This window comes from Pleurodeles waltl, chromosome 5 (assembly GCF_031143425.1).
Source record: "Pleurodeles waltl isolate 20211129_DDA chromosome 5, aPleWal1.hap1.20221129, whole genome shotgun sequence".
In the NCBI taxonomy this organism is placed as follows: Eukaryota; Metazoa; Chordata; class Amphibia; order Caudata; family Salamandridae; genus Pleurodeles; species Pleurodeles waltl.
The window spans coordinates 952,445,623-952,469,480 of NC_090444.1; the positions used below are offsets into that span (position 1 = coordinate 952,445,623).

Here is a 23,858-nt window from a genome sequence, read left to right on the forward strand (position 1 = left end):
CTCAAAATACACACACATCTCCAAAACACCGCCACATTGGACAATTACAAATACACAAACCTGATACACATACAAACACCACTCCCACACACCCATTACAATATAAAACACACACCCACATCACCCACAAACCCCTATGACCAAAATTTAGGGACGAAGGCCAGAGAGACAGCACAGCCAAGACAACACCACCATACAGAGGCACACAACACCGTCACCCACACCACATCCACGCACAAAACACCACACACTACTACACATCAACACTCACACCGCCCCACACATCACACACACCACCCCATGTCACGCCAAAGACACCCCCGCTTCTCCGAGGAGGAGCTCAGGGTCATGGTGGAGGAAATCATCCGGGTAGAGCCACAGCTATTTGGCTCACAGGTACAGCACACCTCCATAGCCAGGAAGATGGAGCTATGGCGCAGAATCGTGGACAGGGTCAACGCTGTTGGACAACACCCAAGAAATAGGGAGGACATCAGGAAGAGGTGGAACGACCTACGGGGGAAGGTGCGTTCAACGGTCTCCAGGCACAACATCGCGGTGCAGCGGACTGGCAGCGGACCCCCACCTCCTCCCCCACAACTAACAACATGGGAGGAGCAAGTCTTGACCATCATGCATCCAGAGGGTCTCGGAGGAGTCGTTGGAGGATGGGACACTGGTAAGTCAAATTTTAACTATCTAATCCCCCACCCTACCTGCATGCTATCACACATCCCCACCCTCACCCCCTCCCCTATCACTCCAACTCCTCACTAATGTACTAAGAACACAAACCACCCATCCCAACACCAAGCCCTGCATGACACAGCTAAGCATGGTCACCCCTCACTAAAGCATGCCCACTCCACATACCCAGAACACCTCCTAACCATCATCACTCAAGCCCCCACACAGGAATGCTAGCACTGGGGTACACAGACACCTACCCATTGCACAACATCACACACACACATGCTATAATCATGCTCTTATGCCCCTGCAGGAACCCGAAGGACCGTCACCACACCAGAGGGTCCAGACAACACCACTCCACCCTCAGAAGAGGACCACAGTGACGATAGCAGCTCTGCCCTACTGGATCCTGATGACCAGCCCGGACCATCGTGGACCTCGGGACAGTCGGTTCCCCTTGCATAGGCACAGCCCAACACTGACCCTCCACCCTCTGGTAACACCAGCACAGCACCCACCCAGCGGGCCCAAACCTCCGTACCCAGGACAGGTCAATCAGCTGTGTATCCACCACTACAGGGAACCCAGGAGAACCCACCACCCCAACAACAACAGGGACCTGGGGGCAGTGGTAGTAGGCACACAGTCCAGGGGACGGAGGCACAGGAACACAGGGGAACTGGGAGGGCAGCTGTGCGACATGGGGTGGACAGGCCAAGGGAACCCACTCTCCACGAGGCCCTATCCTCCATCATGGGAGCATACCACCACTCCCAGGAGACGATGTCTACGGTCCTGGCCAAGTTTCCAGAGACCCAGCGCCTGCAGGAGGACCAGTATTTGGGGTTCAGGGAGGAGCTCAGGACCATCAGCTCCACCCTGGGCACCATCGTAGGGGTGCTGAAGGACATACAAAAAACCATGAGGGACACTCCAAGGGGCCCCTGACACTAGCCAGGACGATGAACTGCCCACCACCTCCGCCGGCGCTAGTGGACAGGACGCCCAGCCACAGGACCACCACACCAGCACCCAACCCCCTGCAGATGGACAACCACCACGCAAGCGGTCCCTGAGAGCCAGGAACAGAACAGAGCAAGATGGCAAGACCCCCGCCAGAAAATGAGACCACCCTGATTGTCCCCCCACTGACCCACTTTGTTACCCTGTCCATACTTGAACTGCCCCAGCTCCACTTCCTATGCCCAGATGGGCAAAGCACCTGTGAGACTAATAGACTGGACTCTGCTGTGGACATTCCTCCACCATCACCCATCCTCGTATTACAACCCCCTCCCAATTCTAAGCACTTCAATAAACACCCTTGAAACAAAAAACAATCTGGAGTCAGTCTGTGAGATTGTAAATATGTATTATCAATGACAGAGTCATAATGCGTTCCCCATTGTAAAGCCAACATACCTATGTCACACATCACAAGTCCTTGAAGGATGCAAGCAGATAACACACGTTGGTAACCACACCTGTGAAACCGTAATGTAAAGGAACAACTCAGTTACCAAATACTGGTTGAAATCGACAGACAGGATAGAGGTAGACGTGTGAAAGTTAATGTAATGGTAAAAATTAAAATGTTCTCACCTGTGTGTCACTGGAAATATTGCTGTATGACTGACTCCCTGTTGTCGTTGTCTTCTTCCTCAGCTTCCTCCTCATCACTGTCCACAGGCTCCACAGCTGCCACAACACCGTCATCTGGACCATCCTCCTGCAGAAAAGGCACCCGGCGTCGCAAAGCCAAATTATGAAGCATGGAGCAGGCGATGATGATCTCGCACACCTTCTTCGGTGAGTAGAATAGGGAACCACCTGTCATATGGAGGCACCTGAACCTGGCCTTCAGGAGGCCGAAGGTCCGTTCGATCACCCTCCTAGTCCGCCCATGGCCCTCATTGTAGCGTTCCTCTGCCCTGGTCCTGGGATTCCTCACTGGGGTCAGTAGCCATGACAGGTTTGGGTAACCAGAGTCCCCCAATAGCCACACACAGTGCCTCTGGAGTTGACCCATCATATCAGGGATGCTGCTATTCCGCAGGATGTAGGCGTCATGCACTGAGCCAGGGAACATAGCATTTACCTGCGAGATGTACTGGTCTGCCTAACAGACCATCTGAACATTCATGGAATGATAACTCTTCCTGTTCCTGTACACCTGTTCACTCCTGTGAGGGGGGACCAGAGCTACATGGGTGCCATCAATGGCACCGATGACGTTGGGGATATGTCCAAGGGCATAGAAGTCACCTTTCACTGTAGGCAAATCTTCCACCTCAGGGAAAATTATATATCTCCTTACGTGTTTCAGCAGGGCAGACAACACTCTGGACAAAACGTTGGAAAACATAGGCTGGGACATCCCTGATGCCATGGCCACTGTCGTCTGGAATGACCCACTTGCAAGGAAATGGAGCACTGACAGCACCTGCACGTCAGGGGGGATTCCAGTCGGATGGCGGATTGGTGACATCAAGTCTGGCTCTAACTGGGTACATAGTTCCTGGATTGTGGCACTGTCAAACCTGTAGGTGATGATGACATGTCGTTCTTCCATTGTCAACAGGTCCACCAGCGGTCGGTACACCGGAGGATTCCGCCATCTTCTCACATGTCCCAGCTGACGGTGCCTACGAAGGACAACAGCGACGAATCAGTCATTTTTCATCCAGGTATGTTCCCACATTTACACACAAGACTACACCAATCACAAAACCCTTTCTGTATGTGTGTGAGTGTAGGCCTAGCTATGTGTGACGCAGAGGTAAATGAAGCCATGTGGGCCCCTGAAATGGCAGCTGCCTGACCTCTAAACTGGGACAATGGGATTGTGGGGTAACAGCGCTGGCATTGCACACCGTGGCGTTAGGCGGTCGTAGACCGCGGCGCAATGCAGCATTGGTTAACATTGGACCCTATGGGTCCCAGGAGCCAATGAACAGGTGCGCCGGCGGTGATGATGCGCACCGCCGCGGACGTCACCGCCGCGGACGTGACCGCCATTTTCTATCTGTTCAATCACTAGATACCTGACCTTCGACAGGAGAGGACCTACACTTCAAGTGCTGCTGTGACCTCGGTCTGGAAGCGACGATGGCTGCTGCGTCTGGGGAAAGGGCCCCTGCCTTCACTGCACAGGAGTTGGAGAAACTGATAGACGGGGTCCTCCCCCAGTACACGCTACTCTACGGTCCTCCAGACCAACAGGTTAGTACACAGGGAGCACGTTGTATGGGGTAGGCCTGGGTGGAGAGGGCTGGTTGGAAGAGGGAAGGGGGCAGAGTTCATAGAACAACAATGCATGGGAATGAATGGGCCACATGGCCAGAGTAGGGAGGGGGCCACTCACAACGACGGTGCAGTTGGTAATGACTGTTCCTCTTTCCTTGTGCATTTCATGTAGGTCAGCGCCCACCAGAAGAGGGACATCTGGCATGCCATCGCCAAGGAGGTCCGGACCCTGGGGGCCCACCAGAGACGGGGCACCCACTGCCGTAAGAGATGGGAGGACATTCGCCGCTGCAGCAAGAAGACGGCGGAGGCTCAGCTGGAGATGGCCTCCCAACGTGGGAGGGGTGCCCGTCGCACCATGACCCCCCTGATGTTCCGGATCCTGGCGGTGGCCTACCCGGAGTTGGATGGGTGCTTGAGGGCATCACAGCAGACACAAGGGGGTGAGTACAACCTCATTCTGCGGACTTTGCGTGCAGTAGAGGGGTCTGGGTGGGGGAGGAGTCCTGTGGGTGTACCTAGGCCAGACCGAAACACGAAGACTAGACCCCTCTGTAATGCAGCCCATGTGGCACTCTACCCCACCTCAGTAGAGTGCCAAGTCGAAGTATAGTTGCCCCTGTGGCATCCACGTGTGCAGATGTCCACCATTGCCATGTAGGCCAAATACCAGAAATTGCATATGCAGGGGGCAGGAGCACGGCGTAATGCAGGGGCTGCTGTGTCTGTCTGGTCCGCCAACGGTAGCGGTATGCCATGCACTCAACCTGTCTTTCTTCTGTCTCCCCCCCCCCCTGTTCTTCTCTCCCTGTTCTTTTGTGCATCAGCATCATCAGGCGGAGGTACAGTGGCACCGGAGCACGAGGGAGCTGCATCCCACATGGCCATGGAGGGCCACACCACGGACTCAGAATGCACCAGTGTGACAGAGGGCGAGGGGAGCTTCACGTCGGCCACCGGATCACCAACCAGTGACACAGACTCGTCCGCCGATGGGAGCTCCCTTATGGTGGAGGCACCATCTGTGCGCCCCACTTCTACAGGTACAGCCGCCACCTCCCCTACCAGCACTGCCCTCCCAGAAGCCCCTCAGCCTTCGCCCCGTGCCCGCTCACCCAGGAGGGTGGGCATTACCTTCGCCCCAGGCACCTCAGGCCCTGCCCCAGTCACCCCTGCTGCCCTCAGTGAGGAGGCCATTAACCTCCTCAGGTCACTCACTGTTGGGTAGTCTACCATTGTGAATGCCATCCAGGGTGTAGAACGAGAGTTGCAACACGGTAATGCATTCCTGGAGGGCATTCATTCTGGTCAGGCTGTCCTTCAGCGAACCCTGCAATCTCTGGCCTCAGCACTGATGGCAGCCATTGTCCCTGTCTCTAGCCTCCCCCCTCCAACCTCCTCCACCCAGACCCAATCCCCTGTACCCCAGCCCATCCCAAGCACACCTACAGACCAGCATGTACACAAGTCAGCACACACAAGTAGCTCAAGCAAACATAGGCACCACACAACCCACAGGCACTCACGCAAGCATCACACACATACAGACACAGCAACATCCACTGCCTCCACTGTGTCCCCCTCCTTCTCTTCTTCCTCCTCCCTCTCAGTCTCGTCTACACACACACCTGCATGCACCACATCTACAGGCACCAGGAATCGCACAAGGACACCCAGCACCACAAGCCGCTCACCTGCACTCACCACCTCCACTGCCATTTACACGTCCCCTGTGTCCTCTCCCAGTGTGTCTGTGACGCCCCCTCCCAAAGTACACAAACGCCGGCAATCACACACCCAACATCCATCCACCTCACGACAGCCTCCAGTACCTGCACCTGCACCCAAATCACCTAAAGCTACACCTCCTACAGCCACCTCCTCTTCCTCCACTCCCAGACCCCCTCCAACAACCCATCCCAGTGTCCGTCAGAAACTGTCCCTCTGTAAAGTTGACCTTTTTGCCCCACCCCCCTCCAATTCATCAGTCCCGTTGTAGCGCCTCAGCCAAAAAGCCTCCAATACCAGTGGTGCCTGTTCAAGGTATGTGGAGTGCACCGGCCACCAGGGCAGGCAGTGTGACCCGCAGCCAAGGCACTGGCAGCCCACCCCCTGTAAAGGCTCTGAAATTGGAGAGTGGACAACGGGACCGTGTGAAGCCTCCTGGTGGGTAACCAACTCACATGGGTTCCAAGGGGATTGGAGAGTCAGCTGTGACTCCACCAAAGGTGGGGAAGGCTCAGATGAAGTCTGGCCAGCATGTTGTGAGTATCACGGCGGAGAAGGACGCCATCATTCCCGGCGGTCGAGACCCAACCGCCAGCACTGTCGTCGCTGGTCAGGAGACCACCGCCGGAGTCATAGCCCAGGAGGGCCCAAGTATCGTCACTGGTCAGGAGACCACCGCCGGAGTCATAGCCCAGGAGGGCCCAAGTATCGTCACTGGTCAGGAGACCACCGCCGGAGTCATAGCCCAGGAGGGCCCAAGTATCGTCACTGGTCAGGAGACCACCGCCGGAGTCAGTACCCAGGAGGGCCCCGGATGCCACAGCCCAGGTGGGCTTTGAGGGAACGTCATGCCACACACCAATGCCCAGTCTAGGGAACGTCATGCCACACACCAATGCTCAGTCTAGGGAACGTCATGCCACACACCAATGTCCGTACCAGAACCGCCATGGCAAAGCACCGCTGAACAGTCCTGAACCGCCATGGTGAAGACCGCTGAACAGGGCAAGCACCGCCATGGTGAAGACCGCTGAACAGGGCAAGCACCGCCATGGCAAAGCACCGCTGAACAGGGCAAGCACCGCCATGGTGAAGACCGCTGAACAGGGCAAGCACTGCCATGGTGAAGACCGCTGAACAGGGCAAGCACTGCCATGGTGAAGACCGCTGAACAGGGCAAGCACCGCCATGGCAAAGCACCGCTGAACAGGGCAAGCACCGCCATGGTGAAGACCGCTGAACAGGGCAAGCACCGCCATGGTGAAGACCACTGAACAGGGCATGCACCGGGTAAGAATGAATAGACCGCCACATCAAGCATCCTTATCCAATGTGCAGCTGGGACAGTGACGGGACAGGCACTTTCACGGGGAGACTAATCCAGTCTGGGCACCAGTCCCCCTCACGAGCCACTGGCGGATGTTATCTACTTGCGAAATTGAGCCTTTGCACTCCCCAGGATGGCACAGTGGGCAAGCCACCCACTGTAGAGACTTGAGAGAATGTGGCTTTGCACTCCCCAGGATGGCACAGTGGGCAACCCACCCACTGTAGAGACTTGAGAGACTGTGGCTTTGCACTCCTCAGGAAGGCACAGTGGGCAACCCACCCACTGTAGAGACTTGTGAGACTGTGGCTTTGCACTCCCCAGGAAGGAACAGTGGGCAACCCACCCACTGTAGAGACTTGAAAGACTGTGGCTTTGCACTCCCCAGGATGGCACAGTGGGCATGGAGCCCCGTCGTGGATCTGGCTTTGCAGTCATCTGGCTGAGGTGCCCCCCCTTCCCTTCCCCCTGAGGTGCCTGTAGTATTTCTATCTGATGCCCCGGCAGTGTTCTCTCCGATTGTGGTCAGGTATCTTTTGTGGGCCTCACCCATGCATTTTTGGACTAGTGGTGCACGGACATTGATATGTACATATCTGCACTACTTCTTGTACTGTATATATTTCTGAAAGATTTTCGTATATATCTGTATATTTTTGCTAAACTTGTTTATTGCAACATTACAATGTTTGAACGGATCTCGCTTTGTCTTTGCATTCTTCCGGGGGGATTGTGGGTTGTTACTGTGATGTTTGGAAATGCATTGGTGTGTATGTTGTAATATGCGAGGGTGGGGGTGGGGGTGGGAGTGTTTCGTGGGTGTCCCCCTAACTTTTGCCTCCCCCTTCCCCCATGTCGTAGGTGCAGTACTCACAGTTGTCTTCGGCGCCTACATAGATGGTGGTCGTAGACGAGCAGAAAGACAAGCGCTGGGAGTATTTGGAATTCCGGCTCCATGGAGTCCTCCTTCCTCGTGGGATGTGTCCAGGTGAGCGTTTTCCCATTGCAAAAGCAGTTTCCGCCGTGTTTTTATCCACGGTGATTCTGCCCCGGAAAAGGTGGTGGATTGGTGGGTTGTAATACTGTGGGCGGTACATTGACTTCAGCCTGTCTGTTGGCGGTGACCGCCGCGCTGCTTGTCTGTACCGCCGTGGCGGGCGGTGTGTTAAAGTGGCTGTCTTTGTTGGCGGTTTCCGCCAGGGTCATAATTCCCTTTTTTTGTCCGCCGGCCTGTTTGCGGTATTACCGCAGCTTTAACACCGTCCGCCAGGGTTGTAATGACCCCCTATGTGTTTTCTCCTAATTGTAAGGTGCAGGGATTACTATAACCTGAAATTCTCGGTTACAATGTATCCAGTCACTTAAACTAGTCTGGGGATATAATCGATGTACTATTCCTAAATGTCGCCCGTCCCTATTAGGGAGCGCACTTCATGGGACCACACAGACCAGTGGTCAGGCGCAAACTACTTTGGTATGCTGCTGCCATCAACGGGTAACCTACCCGTGGACTAATTGGGAGGTTATACACTGACCCGTCAGACATTGCAGTGCCGGTCTGACGAGGAGCAACTCTGATAATGAAGCATGACACCCATATGGGTGTGTGAGGTTTCTTGCTCCTAAAATTTAGGACCCCTTTGTATCCTTTTTCTTCTTTCCGTTGTAACAGTGTATTGTATATATCGACATATTAGTTCGTAAAAGGAGTCAGGAGCTCAGCACAGGTGGTTCACCGTCTTTTTCAGTCAAGCCATACCACTTTATTGAATATCTGTAATGATGCAATGCAAACGGCAAACTTTGGAATTTATTTCTATTGATTCGTTCACAGTCATTCTTCCCCATCCATGGAATTTGTTTTCCTTATGTAAAGGCAAATAATGGTGGATATTCTGGTATAAAATAGAAGTCTTACTGTGATAAAGTACGTAATCAAAACCAGCATATTTAAGTAGATAGGTCAACAAGTTAAATAGGAGCATACCAAACAAGCATTTGTAAATGCATTTGGTTACGCCTATGTGATAAATAATATTTTTTTTGTTGTTTCAAGTTTTAGCTTGGTGAGCAGTTGTGAAACTCCATAAAAGTCTTATGACTTGTTTATTGAGAAAGCCAACAATGCATCTGCTCCCTTGTTTGTGTAGACGTTTGTTTGATGTGTATATAATGGCGAGTGTGTTCACATGAAGGTGTGCAAGGGTGCCTTATGACAGGTGACACTGTTATTGCATATATTGTGCGATGGGGTTAAGGCTTGACATGTATGCGTGAAAGACAGAGATGTATGTGGGTTTGTATGTCGGAGTGTTTAGGATGTGTGAGTGAATCTGGATGTGAAAGTGTGATGTGGAGCAAAGTAGCAGTACTCGTGCTGTGGCCAGTACAATTCCAGAGAATCTTCCTACTCCATGTCAAATTATATTCTGGACAAATATAAGCAACAAAGACAGGAGGCCCTCTCAAATTATTTTTAAAATAAATAATGCAAACAATGCAGTCATGAGTTATATTTGTTTACTGAATGCAAGGGAAGTGTTTTAAAAATGTTGTTGTGCACTAAGCTTCACTTTCCAGGCATTTTACACATTTTAAAAGCAATCTGATGCCTGGTTCACGTCGGGGCATGGAGCAGGCTAGGACACTTGGGATATTCGCCTGTCGTTGAGCGAGATTATAGGATGGGTGCTAATAGCAAACATTATATTAATAATTAAGGGCGGTTAATTCCCCTCCCTCTCATTACCTGTCTTCCTTCTCATCTCAGGTCCCTAAATGTAGAACTGACAATTAACAGCGGTTAACGCCCTCTTCAGTGGGCTGCATACAAAGACTATCTAGTAACAGTGTTTCAGAACCGATGAAAAAAGTGCTTACAATGGGGCTTGTACGACACAGTTGTAAACGTACTGAGTGATATAAGGAAGGAAATGGACCTTGAAACCACCTCATTGTCTCTGAACTGCCAGTGAACATTGGCGGGCATGAAAATGACAGATGGCTGCCTCTTGTTCAATAAGACGAAGCTAGCTCCTACTCTCTGATCAATACCCACCGTCTATATATGGCAACACTGAAATATGAAGCGGCATTGAAAAATCAGAAGATGCCAAGTCAGGCCGGCTGCAGGGTTGGCAGAGAGTGCCGATACTGAAGGCGGTAAATATTTAAAAAGCCCGCAGATATCTCCTTTCGCAAAAGGGAGCATTAGATGGGAAGAGAGAGAGAGCGCCTTAACCCTGTGCGTTCTAGACGTCCGTCAGCTGTGCCGCCAGGGCAACACACCTCTCGGGCTGCAAGATCTCAAAATAGACACTTTCTGTGATCTCCCACTAATACCTTTAGGGCACCGAGCACAGGCAGCATCTTTCAGAAAAGCTCTTCACGACCTACCATCAATCAGAAACCCTGTGAGGATTTTTTAGGGCACTATTGAGTCACGCTGTCTGACGAGGGCAGGGCAGAGTGGAGGGTTGAGGTGTAGAAGACAGAAGGCAACATGCTTGACATTTAAAGCTCACCTGGACTTTTTTTGTTGTGAAAATGCACACACAAGCACAGGCCATTTTACCACGGCTAGAAACCTGTGCTCTGCAATGCAAAATGCCTTTAAAGCAAAGAACGCTATTTTGTTTTGTTTCCTGGAAGGAACTGGAAAGAAATCGGTTTCATGTGACCTTACTGGATTTCTGGGTTCCGAAACCAAAGCGGATGGAAACAGTGCTTGGTCGATGGGAAACGATAAGAGGAAACACACAAGGAACAAGCATTGGTAAATAAAAGAAAATAGTGTGACAGCCAATAGAAACAGGGGAAAAAGAAGTGGCAAGCACAGAAACTAAAGAAAGCAAGAAAACCACGGGGAGCGGGTTGAAAGCCCCTTTTAGGATGTATATTAAATACAATAGATTTCACAAGCATAGCACAAGCGCTGCGCAGGCGAAACCTAAAAATTAATGTCAGAGCAGGTCCTCTGCTGTCTTTTTTGCCACCACTGAAAAGCTCACACATGCCTCCCATCACCCTTTCACCATTCTTTTCATTTCACACTGAATCCGGGACAACCAATAACTCTCCTAGTTAAAATGTAAGCATAGCAATCATTGAGTTACTAAACATTATGCGTTCCTCATATAAGGCTGCAGTGGTGATGTATTTACATGCCGCATTCTAGCATTTTGAAATCGCAGATTCTTTGATAACCAAGTTTGAACTCAAGAACGTTTTTACCACCAATGGTGTATTGTGCCCCAAATGTTAAGCTATTGTGATTTACTTATTCGTTTGTAAAAAAGTGTATGAAAATGCAAAATTGCTCTATCAAGGGATGATCTTCATAATATTATTTGTCTTTTTTTTTACAGAAAACATCTTCAGAGCTTAAATAGACAAGATTATTTTTAAGATCCAGTGTCGGCTTAATTCTTCTCTGCATCTGTGCCACCATCAGCTGCTGAGTCATGGTCCTCAGTGGTGTGAAAGCGGTGTTCTTTGACTTAGACAATACACTTATTGATACAGCTGGAGCCAGTAAGATAGCCATTCAGAAGGTGAGGACAATTCATTTTACCTATGTATATATTAACATATGACTAAAAGAGCAAGATTAGTAGTAACCACCTGCTTACCCTTAATCAGACTCCCACAAAATGAACTCAGATAAAATGCGGATAAAAATGGAGAGGCTTTTGAATGAACAGCCACATGGGTTTTTGACCTCTGCATTTTAATGTACGTGTGATCACTGAGGGCACATGTATAATTTATCACATCATTTATCACATTGTCAGAACCCCTTAAGAAGAAGACCACAGTAAGTGCTATATATATAATATTATATTTCCCATTAAAAATCCCATACAATCAGTCAAAAGCACTTAAATGTTCACAATGAATCTACCTAAGCCATAACTGACGATTAAAACCTTCCAACGACCCAAATGATATAAAGAAAGTGCATTTTATGAAGAAACTGTATTGCTTTACTACTTGCATGTATCCCAAAAATCAATCAGTGCATGTACATTAGAACTGTCAAACCTTAAACCACATCCACACTTTCCATCAACATCTAACATACTCTTTTGAGCAAAGAGGGCTTGGTACATGGGCGGAAGTAGTTGCTACTGACTTGTGTCCTGGAGCTGTCAAGGTAGCCAATCTGCAACTTGGTTGGCTGCCCCTGGCAGATGTTCCATCGTCACAGAAACGTGATGTTCTAGACAATATTCCCAAAAGTTCTTGGCCAGATCAGAAAGAGCTTATTTTAAGAAGGACACAACATTGGTTCCGGTCTGTGGTCCAACATTTCGCCCTGAAAGAACCTTTCATCAGTTCCAAGCACTTGAGATGGAGGAATTGTTCTGTGGCAGACCATACTCCACTGCTCATGAATTCCTCGCAGCGCACTCCCCAACCAGTGCAACTGGCATCTGACTTGATCACCAGGTCCGGTTGTGAGCCTAAAATGGCGCACCAGTTCCATGACTCGATGTGAGAGCCACCAAGGAAGTTCCTCTCTGGCTTCCTCTGAAAGGAGGACGTATTGTGAGAAGGTAAGACTGTGATGTAGGTGCAACACCTTCAGCCATTGGAGGGGCCGAAAGCAGAGGGGGCCCGGGAAAATGGCCTGGATGGAGGATGACAAGACCCACACCACCTTGGCGATTTGTTGGAGGGAGGGCTGTGATTCTGCCAGGGTTCTTTGCACTTCATGCTGTATTTTGGACATCTTCCTGGAAGGGAGGCTCAGTGTTGTCTCAACTGAGTTTATTATGAACTCCAGGAATGTGAGAGAATGAGAAGGGGTAAGGGCTGACTTCTGTCGATTGATCATGGAACCTAGAGCCTGCAGTAGGTTCACCGCTATCGTTGGATGTGTGATGACATTGATCCTTGAGGAGCATGTCATCCAGCCCTCAAGTGTCCGACCACCGGCTTGAGGACCTTGGTGAAACACCAGGGAGCTGAGGAGAGGCCAAAAGGTAGAGAGGTGAATTTGAAAGTCTGTCCATGCCACTAAAACTAGGGGAACCAACGGCGCAGCTGGAAGATTAGGACCATAAGCTAGGCATACTTGAGATCTAACCTGACCATCCAGTTGTTGGGACGAAGAAGATCCCAATAGAGATAGATGCCTTCCATCTTGAAGTGGTGGATCACCAACCACTCATTGAATTCCCAGAGATTGATCATCCTGTCTTTTTTTAACCAGAAACAGGTTGCTTAAAAACCCGGAGCGTTTTGGGATGGATGGGCGAATGGCTCCCTTGGCAAGGAGTTCTTGAACTTCAACTTGGATAAGGGTGGATTCTTGCATGGAAAAAATGGGAGAGAATGAGGCGGAATGAGCTCGAAGGGGGACCGGTAGAATTTCATGTGGAACCCTTGAATCTTTTGAAGAACCCAGGTGTTGGATGTGAGAGTCAGTTGTCTATGAAGTGTGCCAACCGCCCCCAGGCACCTGCAGGGGATGAGGGAGAGACTCACCGTGTGTGTTGGAGGGAAAAACCTCCACTGGGGGCTCTGTTGCAGTAACCAATGTGCTGTGAGAGCCCTCTGGCTGGGTAGAATCCTCTGAAGCATGAGGAGTCCTGACACTGGCCTCGCTGAGATGGTTGGCCCCTACCGGAGGCGAGATGGTGGAAGAGGCCAGCAGTGAGCCCACTGCTGCAGCTGGACCCGGTGAAAACTTGCGCATTGAAGATGCGCCTGATTGTTCACAGGGCCTCAGTGCATTGAAAGTCAATACAAATTTTGCAAGCTCCTTGACGAATGGGTCACCAAAGAAAGTTCCCAGTGCCACTTGCACCCCTAGGACGTTGCCAGTTCTCCAAGTTTGGAGGTCAATTTTGATCAGTACAGAGGGTGCAGTTGGCGTTGCCAAGGAAAATGACTGACCTTTGGGCCCAAGTTGAGAGGATCTCAGGGAAGATTAGAGCCACGGATGCCTTGGTGTCCTCCGCCATGTCAAAGATTTTTGTTACAGGCTAGTTATGTCCATTAGTTTGTCCTGGCACAACTGTCAGGAGTGGTGGATACCCTTCATATACTTGGCCAGAAAAGTGGCCATGCACGGATCAATTTCTGGCGTGATGGCCACTTAATTGTCCATGGACGGGCGGGGACACTCTGCCCAAAGGCGGTTCCTTATCTCCTGGTTGAGAGGTTTGCAAAGGCTGTTTGCCACATACGTGGCTACCTTGTCCCCTGCAGACCACTTAGATGACCGGGGTCCAACATGTCGGATTTTGATCCACAGGGCATGTCTGTAGAGGGACAAGACCCTGCAGGGGAATTGGATACAGGCCTCCAGAAGCGGATGTGTTCTGAATTGCTGTCTGATTCTGTGTGGGAGCTGTCAGAGGCCTGGGGAGGTGTGCACAGTAATCCCCGGGGTCGAACAGCCCATTGAGGTGTTAATATTTGCCATAGTAGGGAAGTTGGCACCCAAAAACAAATGCATTTTTTACCCCAGAAAATATGTCCCGGTCCACCCCTGAGTATTGTGGGCACTTGCATGAGTTCTCTTGAGGGTGGGAAGAAGGGGTGGGTGACACTGGAGGTAAAGGGGCCGAGGGCCCAAGGAGTTCTTCTGTTGGTGGGAAGGGTTATTGGCATCTCTGTGCCATATCCATTAGCTTCTTCTTAGGGGGACCATTGCATCTGAGATGCCTTAATTATGGAGGCGTCCACAGCGTCACAGAACCCATCCATGACGGGGAAGTGGGAGATCTGCTCCTCTTCTGTGTAGAGTTTCTCCATAACTCCTGTGAGGTAGGTATGTCCTCAAACTGTCAGGAGAAAGTGGTTTAGGAGTGGCCACCCACCAGTTAAGAGGGTAGCAAAACAACTGTGGAGTGGGGGGAGCCCGAAGAGTACAGGGATAAGAAGGCTACAGGGCTCTAAGGCCTCCAGTAAAGGATGGGTTATAGGCCCCAGCAGATACCATATATATATATATATATCTGAAGCACGGGCAGTGTCTGCACTAAATAGGAGTCACTGTGCTCCTTCATATCTTACCCCACAGGGTGTATTGCTCCAAGCTGTTGGCGCCAACCAGTTTCAAATCTACCGTGGCAGAGGCACAATCCACTCTGCGTTAGAGGGGAAAAAGGAGTGTCTTGTCACGAAACCCGGGAAGGGCACGAGCCACCTAGCAGTCGGAGAACCACACCCCATCTAGCGGTTGGAGGACCACCATGCTCTCCAGCCCTCACATTGCTAAAATAGCTCAGAAGCGGTCGTGGTGGAGCGGCAAAGGGTTCCTGTGGCCGCTCAAAATGCCAAAGCAGGACTGCTGCCTTCAGAAAACAGTAAAACAGTCTGAAAGAGCACAATACACATCAAAGGGGAACCGGAGCACCAACACTTATCTGAAGCGGACTGCGAGGAAAGAGAGCAACAGATGAAGGACATGCGCAGATGAGGCACTCACTGAGGCTGATTGGCTGATGGACTTGTTTGTTTTGAACTTCATATTTCCCTAGGTTTTTATGGGAAATGAAGTCTTTAATGGGATTTTTTTTATGGTTGCTGTTAATCCCTTCACTGCCATGCCTTTTCCACCTCGGGTGGCAGGCCTTTTATTGGCTGTTTGAGGCAGTTCGCGCTTACGCCCTCATAACATTTTGTCCACATAAGCTACCCACCCCAAATTTGAGTCCTTTTTTTCCCCAACATCCTAGGGGTTCTAAAAGTACCCCTGAAGGAGACCAAGAAATTAGCCAAAATACAGCAAAAATGTCGTTTTTAAAAAGAAAATGGGGAAAAAGGGCTGCAGAAGAAGGCTGGTGGGTTTTTCCCTTAAAATGGCATTAACAAAGGGTTTGCAATGCTTAAATCACCAGCTTCCCAGCTTTCAGGAACAGGCAGACTTGAATCAGAAAACCCAATTTTTCAACACAATTTTGGCATTAGTGGCAGAAATGGGTGTGAAACAAAGGTAAACGTTTCTGAAAAGTAGACAAAATTCTGAATTCAGCAAGGGGTCATTTGTGTAGACCCTGCAAGGTTTTCCTACAGAAAATAACAGTTGAAATAAAAAAATATTGAAATTAAGGTGAGAAAAAACAGCCATTTTTCTCAATGTATTACTCTGTAACTTTTTCCTGCAATGTCAGATTTTTGACAACGATATACTGTTACGTCTGCTGGACTTTTCTGGTTACGGAATAAAATGGGTTTTCATTCTATACCGGGTATACAGCAATTCATTTGGTAAATATAAAGACTGAAAAATAGGTATCAAGGAAACCTTTGTATTTCCAAAATGGGCACAAGATAAGGTGTTGAGAAGCAGTGTTTATTTTCACATCTCTGAATTCTGGGGTCCCCATACTAGCATGTGAATTACAGGACATTTCTCAAATAGACACACTGTCTTACATTTGGAAGGAAAAAATGCAGAGAAGACAAGGGGCAATAACACTTGTTCTGCTATCCTGTGTTCCCCAAAGTCTCCCGATAAAAATGGTACCTCGCTTGCATGGGTAGGCCTAATGCCTGCAACAGGAAACGCAACATGGACACATCACATTTTTACATTGAAATATGATGTGTTTTTTGCAAAGTGCGTAGCTGTGGATTTTGGCCTCTAGCACAGCCGGCACCTAGGGAAACCTACCAAACCTGTGCATTTTTTAAAACTAGATGCCTAGGGGAATCCAAGATGTGGTAACTCGTGGGGCTCTCACCAGGTTCTGTTACGCAGAATCCTTTGCAAACCTCACAATTTGGCTAAAAACACTTTTTCCTTATACTTCGATGACAGAAAGTTCTGGAATCTGAGGGGAGCCACAAATTTCATTCCACCAAGCGTTCCCTGATAAAAATGGTACCTCACTTTTGTGGGTAGGCCTAGTGTCCACGGCAGGAAATGCCCCAAAACACAACGTGGACACATCACATTTTCCCAAAGAAAAACAGACCTGGTTTTTGCAAAGTGCCTAGCTGTGGATTTTGGCCTCTAGCTCATCCAGCACCTAGGGAAACCTACCAAAACCTGTGCATTGTTGAAAACTAGACACCTAGGGGAATCTAAGATGGGGTGACTTGTGGTGCTCTCACAAGGTTCTGTTACCCAGAGTCCTTTGCAAACCCCAGAATTTGGCTAAAACACTTTTTCCTCACATTTTGGTGACAGAAAGTTCTGAAATCTGAGAGGAGCCACAAATTTCCTTCCACCCAGCATTCCCTCAAGTGTCCCAATAAAAACGATACCTCACTTGTGTGGGTGGCCCAGGTGCCTGCAACATAAAAAGGCCAAAAACCTGTAGAAATTGAGGGGATAGCCATGCGAGTTGATAAGCACATATTTTTCTTTATACATCTTTAGGCTGACTCTGCTTTGGGGACCCACACAAGTGAGGTATCATTTTACTTGGAGACTGAGGGGAATGCTGGGGAGTAGGAAATGTGTGCCGGAGCAGTGATCCTACAAAGAAAAGTGAGGAAAATATGCTTTTTTTAAGCACATTTTGAGGTTTGCAGAGGAGTCTGTGAAAGTGAGTGTTGGGGGAATCCACGCAAGCCACACCTCCCTGGACTCCTTGGGCTGTCTAGTTTTAAAACGTGTCTGGGTTTGGTAGGTTTCCCAAGATGAAGGCCGCACCGGGGACCCAAAACATAGGTGGCCCCTCCCCCCCCAAACACAGGTAGTTTTGTAATATATCATTTTGATGTGTCCATGTACTTCTGTGATGTTCCAAACACTAAAATTGTGAAAAGAAACACACTTAGGTTATGTTAAAAAGACCCCTTACCCACCAACCAAGTTGGTGGCATGCTTCATCATTGGGGTCCCACATGAGACAGCTAGTGTGTCACAGATGTGCTACGACGTACGATTTCAAAGGAGCAGGTTTTGTCATTTTTACCACTCATACTGGTTGGATTTGGCACGAAGGTGATTGATGGTTCAGTAGATCAAATTTTATTAACAAGAGATTTCACAAAAATGAAATGCACTGTTAATAACTGAAAGGCCAAAAAACTGAACCAATGACTCACAAATCATGAGCTCTAAAGCCACGACAAGGCACCAACCACTTTACAGTTCATTCACACACCTTTCATACACAACATGCACAAGACCATTTACGTCACCAGCCACGGGCCCAGCACATTACAACACTCACATCGACAGTTGCGCCACTCAAGGGCCTATCACTTACATACGCCCACATGCCTGATACAGCAATCACACTAGCTGATGGGAGTGTGTGGACTGACTTTTGGCTGGCACCGCCAGCTAAGTGCCACTCCACACACACTGTCAGCCAAGCGCCACTCCACGCACACCGCCAGCCAAGTGCCACTCCACGCACACCGCCAGCCAACTGCCACTCCAAGCACACCTCCAGCCAAGCGCCGCTCCACAAACACTGTCAGCCAAGCGCCACTCCAAGCACACCGCCAGCCAAGCACCACTCCATGTACACCGCCAGCCAAGCGCCACTCCACACACACCACCATCCAAGCGCCACCCTACACACACCGCCAGCCAAGTGCCACTCCACGCACTTCGCCAGCCAAGCGCCGGTCCACGCACACCGCCAGCAAAGCACCACTCCACGCACACCTCCAGCCAAGCGCCACGCCACACACACCGCCATCCCTTTTTGTTTTTGTTTTTAAACAACAAAGAAATCACTAACTAATTATAAAATAACTTCAAAACTACAAACACAAAAGCTCTAACTGAAAACATGACAGAAATGTGAAACTGAACATCTGAAAATATAAAACAGGCAGTTTACGCTCACAGTATTTCCCAGAAATCTTTTTTGGTATGGTAACTCCTGAAACAGCCAGCCACACACAGCCCAGGCTTTGAAGGGCAATCGGGGCAGTACATCCGTCTCTCCCTCCGGATACCTCTTCGGGCACAGACTGTACATTTCTTAGTGGGCAAGTCTTTTTTGGGAGTGGGAGGAATGTGATCAAGAAAGTGGCGATCTTTCCATCTAGCCACAGCCTCCACCACTGCTACTCTAGGAACTCTTGCCTGTTCCACCACAATAAGGCTCTCTGTCACTGACTCCTGAAATTTAACAAATTTCATCCTTGACTCAGGTGAACAATCCTTGAACACAATAAAAGCATTAAAAGTTGCCAAATGAAATACATGTATGGCCAACTTTTTATACCACAAGTAAGACTTACGAAGAGCAGTGTAAGGTTCCAACCTCTGATCTACTCTATCAACCCCACCCATGTGCTTATTGTAGTCAAAAATGCACCCAGGTTTGCGCACTTCAGCAGCCTGACCCCAAACAGTCACAGGGGAAGTACTCTCACCATGGATGGTAGATAGCATGTACACATCCCTCCTGTCTGAAAATTTCAGAGCTAGCAGCTCATTATTCCGCAAGGCACTGCACTGCCCCCTCTCAAGTTTTTTTTTTTTTACAGACAAGCGCCCTTGGATAGCCTTTCCGATTAGAACGGATTGTGCCACAAGCAACAGTGTCCACTCTGAACAACTCCTTGAACAACTGCACTCCAGTGTAGAAATTATCTACGTACAAATGGTGACCTTTGTTAAACAGTCGTCTACCAAGTTCCCACACAATGTTCTCGCTTACTCCAAAAGTGGGCAGACAACCAGGGGGGTCAGTACTGGAATCCCTACCAGTGTAGACCTGGAAATTATACATGTATCCTGTACTACTTTCTGACAGCATGTACAATTTAATTTCATACCGTGCCCTCTTGCTAGGAATGTACTGCTTAATAACCAAATGCCCCTTGAACAGGACCAAAGATTCGTCCACACTTATCTCTTTGCCTGGAACATACACCTCAGAAAACTGTTCTACAAAATGATCAAGGACAGGCCTAACCTTAAAAAGACGGTCACAATCAGGGTGATCTCGTGGCTAAAGCATTGTCAACAAAATGCAGCATCCGAAGAAGAAGCAAATAGCGATTACGAGCCATGGTTGCAGGAAATATAGCCGTTGCTATCAAGGGACTAGTAGACCAATAAGAAGCCAGTGACTGCTTCTTTATCAACCCCATCAAAAAAGTCCAACCTAAGAACTTTTTCATCTCTTCCATATTTGTGGGAACTCACTGGGTAGCTCTAGACTAGGCCTAAGACTGGCAGCGTTGTCCCTCAAATACTGCTCTGCAAACAAATTAGTCTGCTCATCAGTCTCTTCCAAAAATACATCGTCCATAGACAACTGAAAGAAATTGACAGGCAAAAAGGTTTCCGTATTGACTCTACACCCTGGGAGGCCAGTAAATTCAGGTAACTGGCTGCTCTATGTTTGGGGCAATCCAGGTGTCAGGTCTTGCAATGGGAAACCCTTCAGCTCCAGGATGCTGCACTATTGGCACATCAATGTCCTCCTCTAAAACAGGCCCTTCATCTGCACTTAGAGTGACTTCCTCATCAGAAGAATCCTTTCGGACAGAAAATTCACTGCCAGAATCTCTCACTTCCTCCTCTGCCTCAAGTGCAGAGTCAGTCTCATAATCATGGTCAGACGACGAATCAAAAAGCATGGCAACGACCTGCTGAGCGGTCACTCTGTGGCTAGCCATGATACTTCCTGAGACCTGTAACTTTACAAATGCGCCATCAACAACCAGCACTGTCTAATAAGTTATAAACAAAGTGTGGCTTTATCAAAAGAGTTATATACTCAAAAACTATACCAGTCACTTGCCTGAAAAAGCTAGACTCACCAGCAACTACTCTGCACAGACACAGCAATCACCAACGATATCCGACTAAAAAGAAAAGCAAATTAGATATAAGACAACACAAATATCATTGTGCACAAATCAAAGGACAATTTCACACACAATCCTGCATTGAGTACACCACCTACAAACATGTCATTTATGCAGGTCAACAATACTCCTTTGGAGTAAACTGCTTTTACTTACCTAAAACATACAGCTACGCAAACCACAGGTTAACTACTGCCATAACAACAAAGATCCACTAGAACAAAAAGGAGAAATAAACTGTTGCAATCACTAATACAAGTTGACAAACACCCTGCCACCAAGCACTTCAAAATTTTCCCTGATACCTAAGTGGATTCCACCCCCCTCGGGGCCAGAAATGGCCATCAGTCATGTGCCCCCTTTGGGGGGGGGTGACTCTCGCCAAAGGGGACGACCCCACACACAAAACACATACACAGGATCCCTGGTGCCTAAGTGGATTCTGCCCATGGCCCTAAAAAAATAGGCCGATCTGCCCCCAAGGGGGGCAGAAATGGCAAACAGTTCTGTGCCCCTTTTGAGGGGTAACCCTTGCCAAAGTAGGCGCCCCCAGCACAAAAAAAATAAAGGGGAACAAAAAAATTAATTCCCCTGGCGTCCTGGTGGATTCTGCCCCCCTTGGGGGCAGATGGGCCTAAACAAAATAGGCCGATCTGCCCCCAGAGGGGGCAGAAATGGCCAACACTAATGTCCCCCTTTTGGGGGGGGGGGGGTGACCCTTGCCCAAGGGGTCGCTCCCCAAAATAAGCCTAAACCAATCCCTGGTGTCTAGTGGGTAGATTCCTGCTCCACGATCGCGGGCTCTTCTGCGATCGTGGAGCAGGAATCCACTCAAAACAGGCACAGGGGGAAAGGAAAAACTCTTTCCTTTCCCCGTGTCTGTTTTCCCCCTCCAAGCACCCTCCAGGAGAAGGACTCACCTGTTCGACGTCCTCTCTCCTAAGGCGCTGGAAGCAAATGGGGGTGAGTGGGCCGGGTGCAGGATTAGCTGGTCTCGTCCCCGGCACACAGGAACCGTGTGCGAGGACAAGACCAGCTCACCCCAGGCACTCAAGGGGTTAAAATAAATGAAGAAAGGAAAGCATAATTCTGTCCTTTGGGTCCTGACATAGGTTTTTACACTGACGTTCATCAAGCTGATTAGACTGTAATTTCTTCGGATTGGAGGGAGCTTTTTTCGTAAGAATTGGTTTGATTGTTGAGCATTTCCCGCTGTCAGGATAGTGACCTGTTTTGGTGAACAATTGACACTATTGAGAAAAACCTAGACTTCCAGTTTAAATTTATTTTTTTAAATTACAGTGGGAAGGTTATCTGGTCCTTATGCCCTTGATAGATTCTAAGTAGTGATATTCTTTTTTAAAAGCATTATCTAAGAAACTTGACAGTAAATCTTTCTCTGGCCTGTACCACTCATTACATGTTCCTTTTTCTTTGCTTAAATCTTGCTCAAATAATCAACTCAGTGTTATTCAGGAATCATGCACCTGGGGGCATTAGTGTTTGTGTTTGTGTATTTCTGGACAAGCTTCCAGAATTCTTTCATGTCCTTAGAGGATATATCCCTCACCCTTCATTTCATTTCCTTGGCCAGGAGGGGTTAACCCCGGGTGGACTCGAAGTCGGAATCGCCTAGGGACCTTCTCTGGACCGGTGAGCCACCTGGACTTGGGGCATGGGAGTCAGGTGCAGAGTGGGCAGGATTTGCGAATCCGGGGAGGTTCTGGAGTCCTTTCAGAGGCTTTCTTCTGGACAGGGCCACTGTCCCTGGAGTTCTTGGTCCTCTGCTGGGCAGGCAGGCCTCTGGGGGTTTGGAGAGGTCGCTGGTACTGTGGGATGCATCACCTTTTTGTAGCAGGAGTCTTGACGCTGCAGACAGGCCGGTAGGGCTGTGGTGAAGTCAGTTGTCCTCTGGATTCTTCACTGTTGGGGCTTGCTTTGTAGTCTTTCATCTTTCTTGATGTTGCCAGGAATCTGGTGAGTAAGATTCCGGGGTGCCCATAAATACTAGATTTAGGGGCGTTACAGGGGTCGGAAGCAGTAGCCAATGTGTACTGTCCCTGAGGGTGGCTACACCCTTCCTTTGCCCACTCCCTTTGGGGAAGGTGGCCCATTCCTATCCCTATTCGTCCCTTTCCTCCAAACCAAGATGGAGGATTTTCCAAGGAGGGGGTCACTTCAGCTTTGGACACCTTAGGGGTGGTCGGAGCTGCAGTGGTCTCTCCTTGTTTTACCTAATTTTCCCGCCGGACCTGCAGCCAAAATTGGGGCTTGGTCTGGGGGGGCGGGCTTCTCCACTAGCTGGAGTGCCCTGGGGCACTGTAACAGGAGGTCTGAGCCTTTGAGGCTCACTGCCAAGTGTTGCAGTTCCTGCAGGGGGAGGTATGAAGCACCTCCACCCAGAGTATGCTTTGTTCCTGACCCCAAAGAGCACGAAGGCTCTCACCCCACGGGGTCAGAAACATGTCTGTTAGTGGCAGACTGGCACAGACTGTTCAGCCTTACACTAAAGTGTAGGGTAAAATACAGGGGGTATCTTTAAGCAGTTTACAATCAAGCCAACACTGGTATCAATGTGGGTTTATTGTGCTGAGAAGTTTGATACCAAACGTCCTAGTCTCCAGTGAAGCCATTGTGGAGCTGTGGAGTTCATAATGACAGACTCCCAGCCCATGTACTTAATATAGCCACACTTCACTTACAATGTCTTATGAATGGAGACTTAGACACTGTACGGACATATTGCTTATGCAGCTTTGCCCTCACCTGTGGTACAGTGAACTATTGGCCCTGGTGAGGTGGTGGTCCCAGGGGCTCAGGTGGGGGGGGTCTGCTTGGCTCCCCCATTGTATTTTAATTGCAGCCATAAAGAGGTAGTGGTCCCCAGGGCCATGTGGGTCCGCGCAGCACCCCCGCATACTTTGTTTTAGCCACGGAGATGTGGTGGTCCCTGTGGCCTGTGGGGTTCACGTGCCCCCCACCCCCACAAAAGTATAATATTTTTCTCCTGGGGAGGTGGTGGTCCCTGGGGCTTGGGAGTCGTGTGGCCCCTCTTCCCACGAAATTGGTTTCTTCATCCCCAGGGAGGTGGTGATCCCTGAGGCTTTGCTAA

At 49.4% G+C, this 23,858-nt stretch overlaps 1 protein-coding gene across 2 annotated transcripts in view; it reads left to right on the forward strand.

The window, feature by feature from the left end:
• The window catches only part of NANP (N-acetylneuraminic acid phosphatase), a 90,250-nt gene that overhangs the window by 41,440 nt on the left and 24,952 nt on the right, over positions 1 to 23,858 (forward strand). For both annotated transcript variants that reach the window (XM_069235073.1, XM_069235072.1), the window contains exon 2: positions 11,362 to 11,547. In XM_069235073.1, the coding sequence (XP_069091174.1) occupies positions 11,458 to 11,547 (90 nt within the window). In that variant the 5' untranslated portion in view covers positions 11,362 to 11,457. The remainder of the gene's footprint in view (positions 1 to 11,361; positions 11,548 to 23,858) is intronic.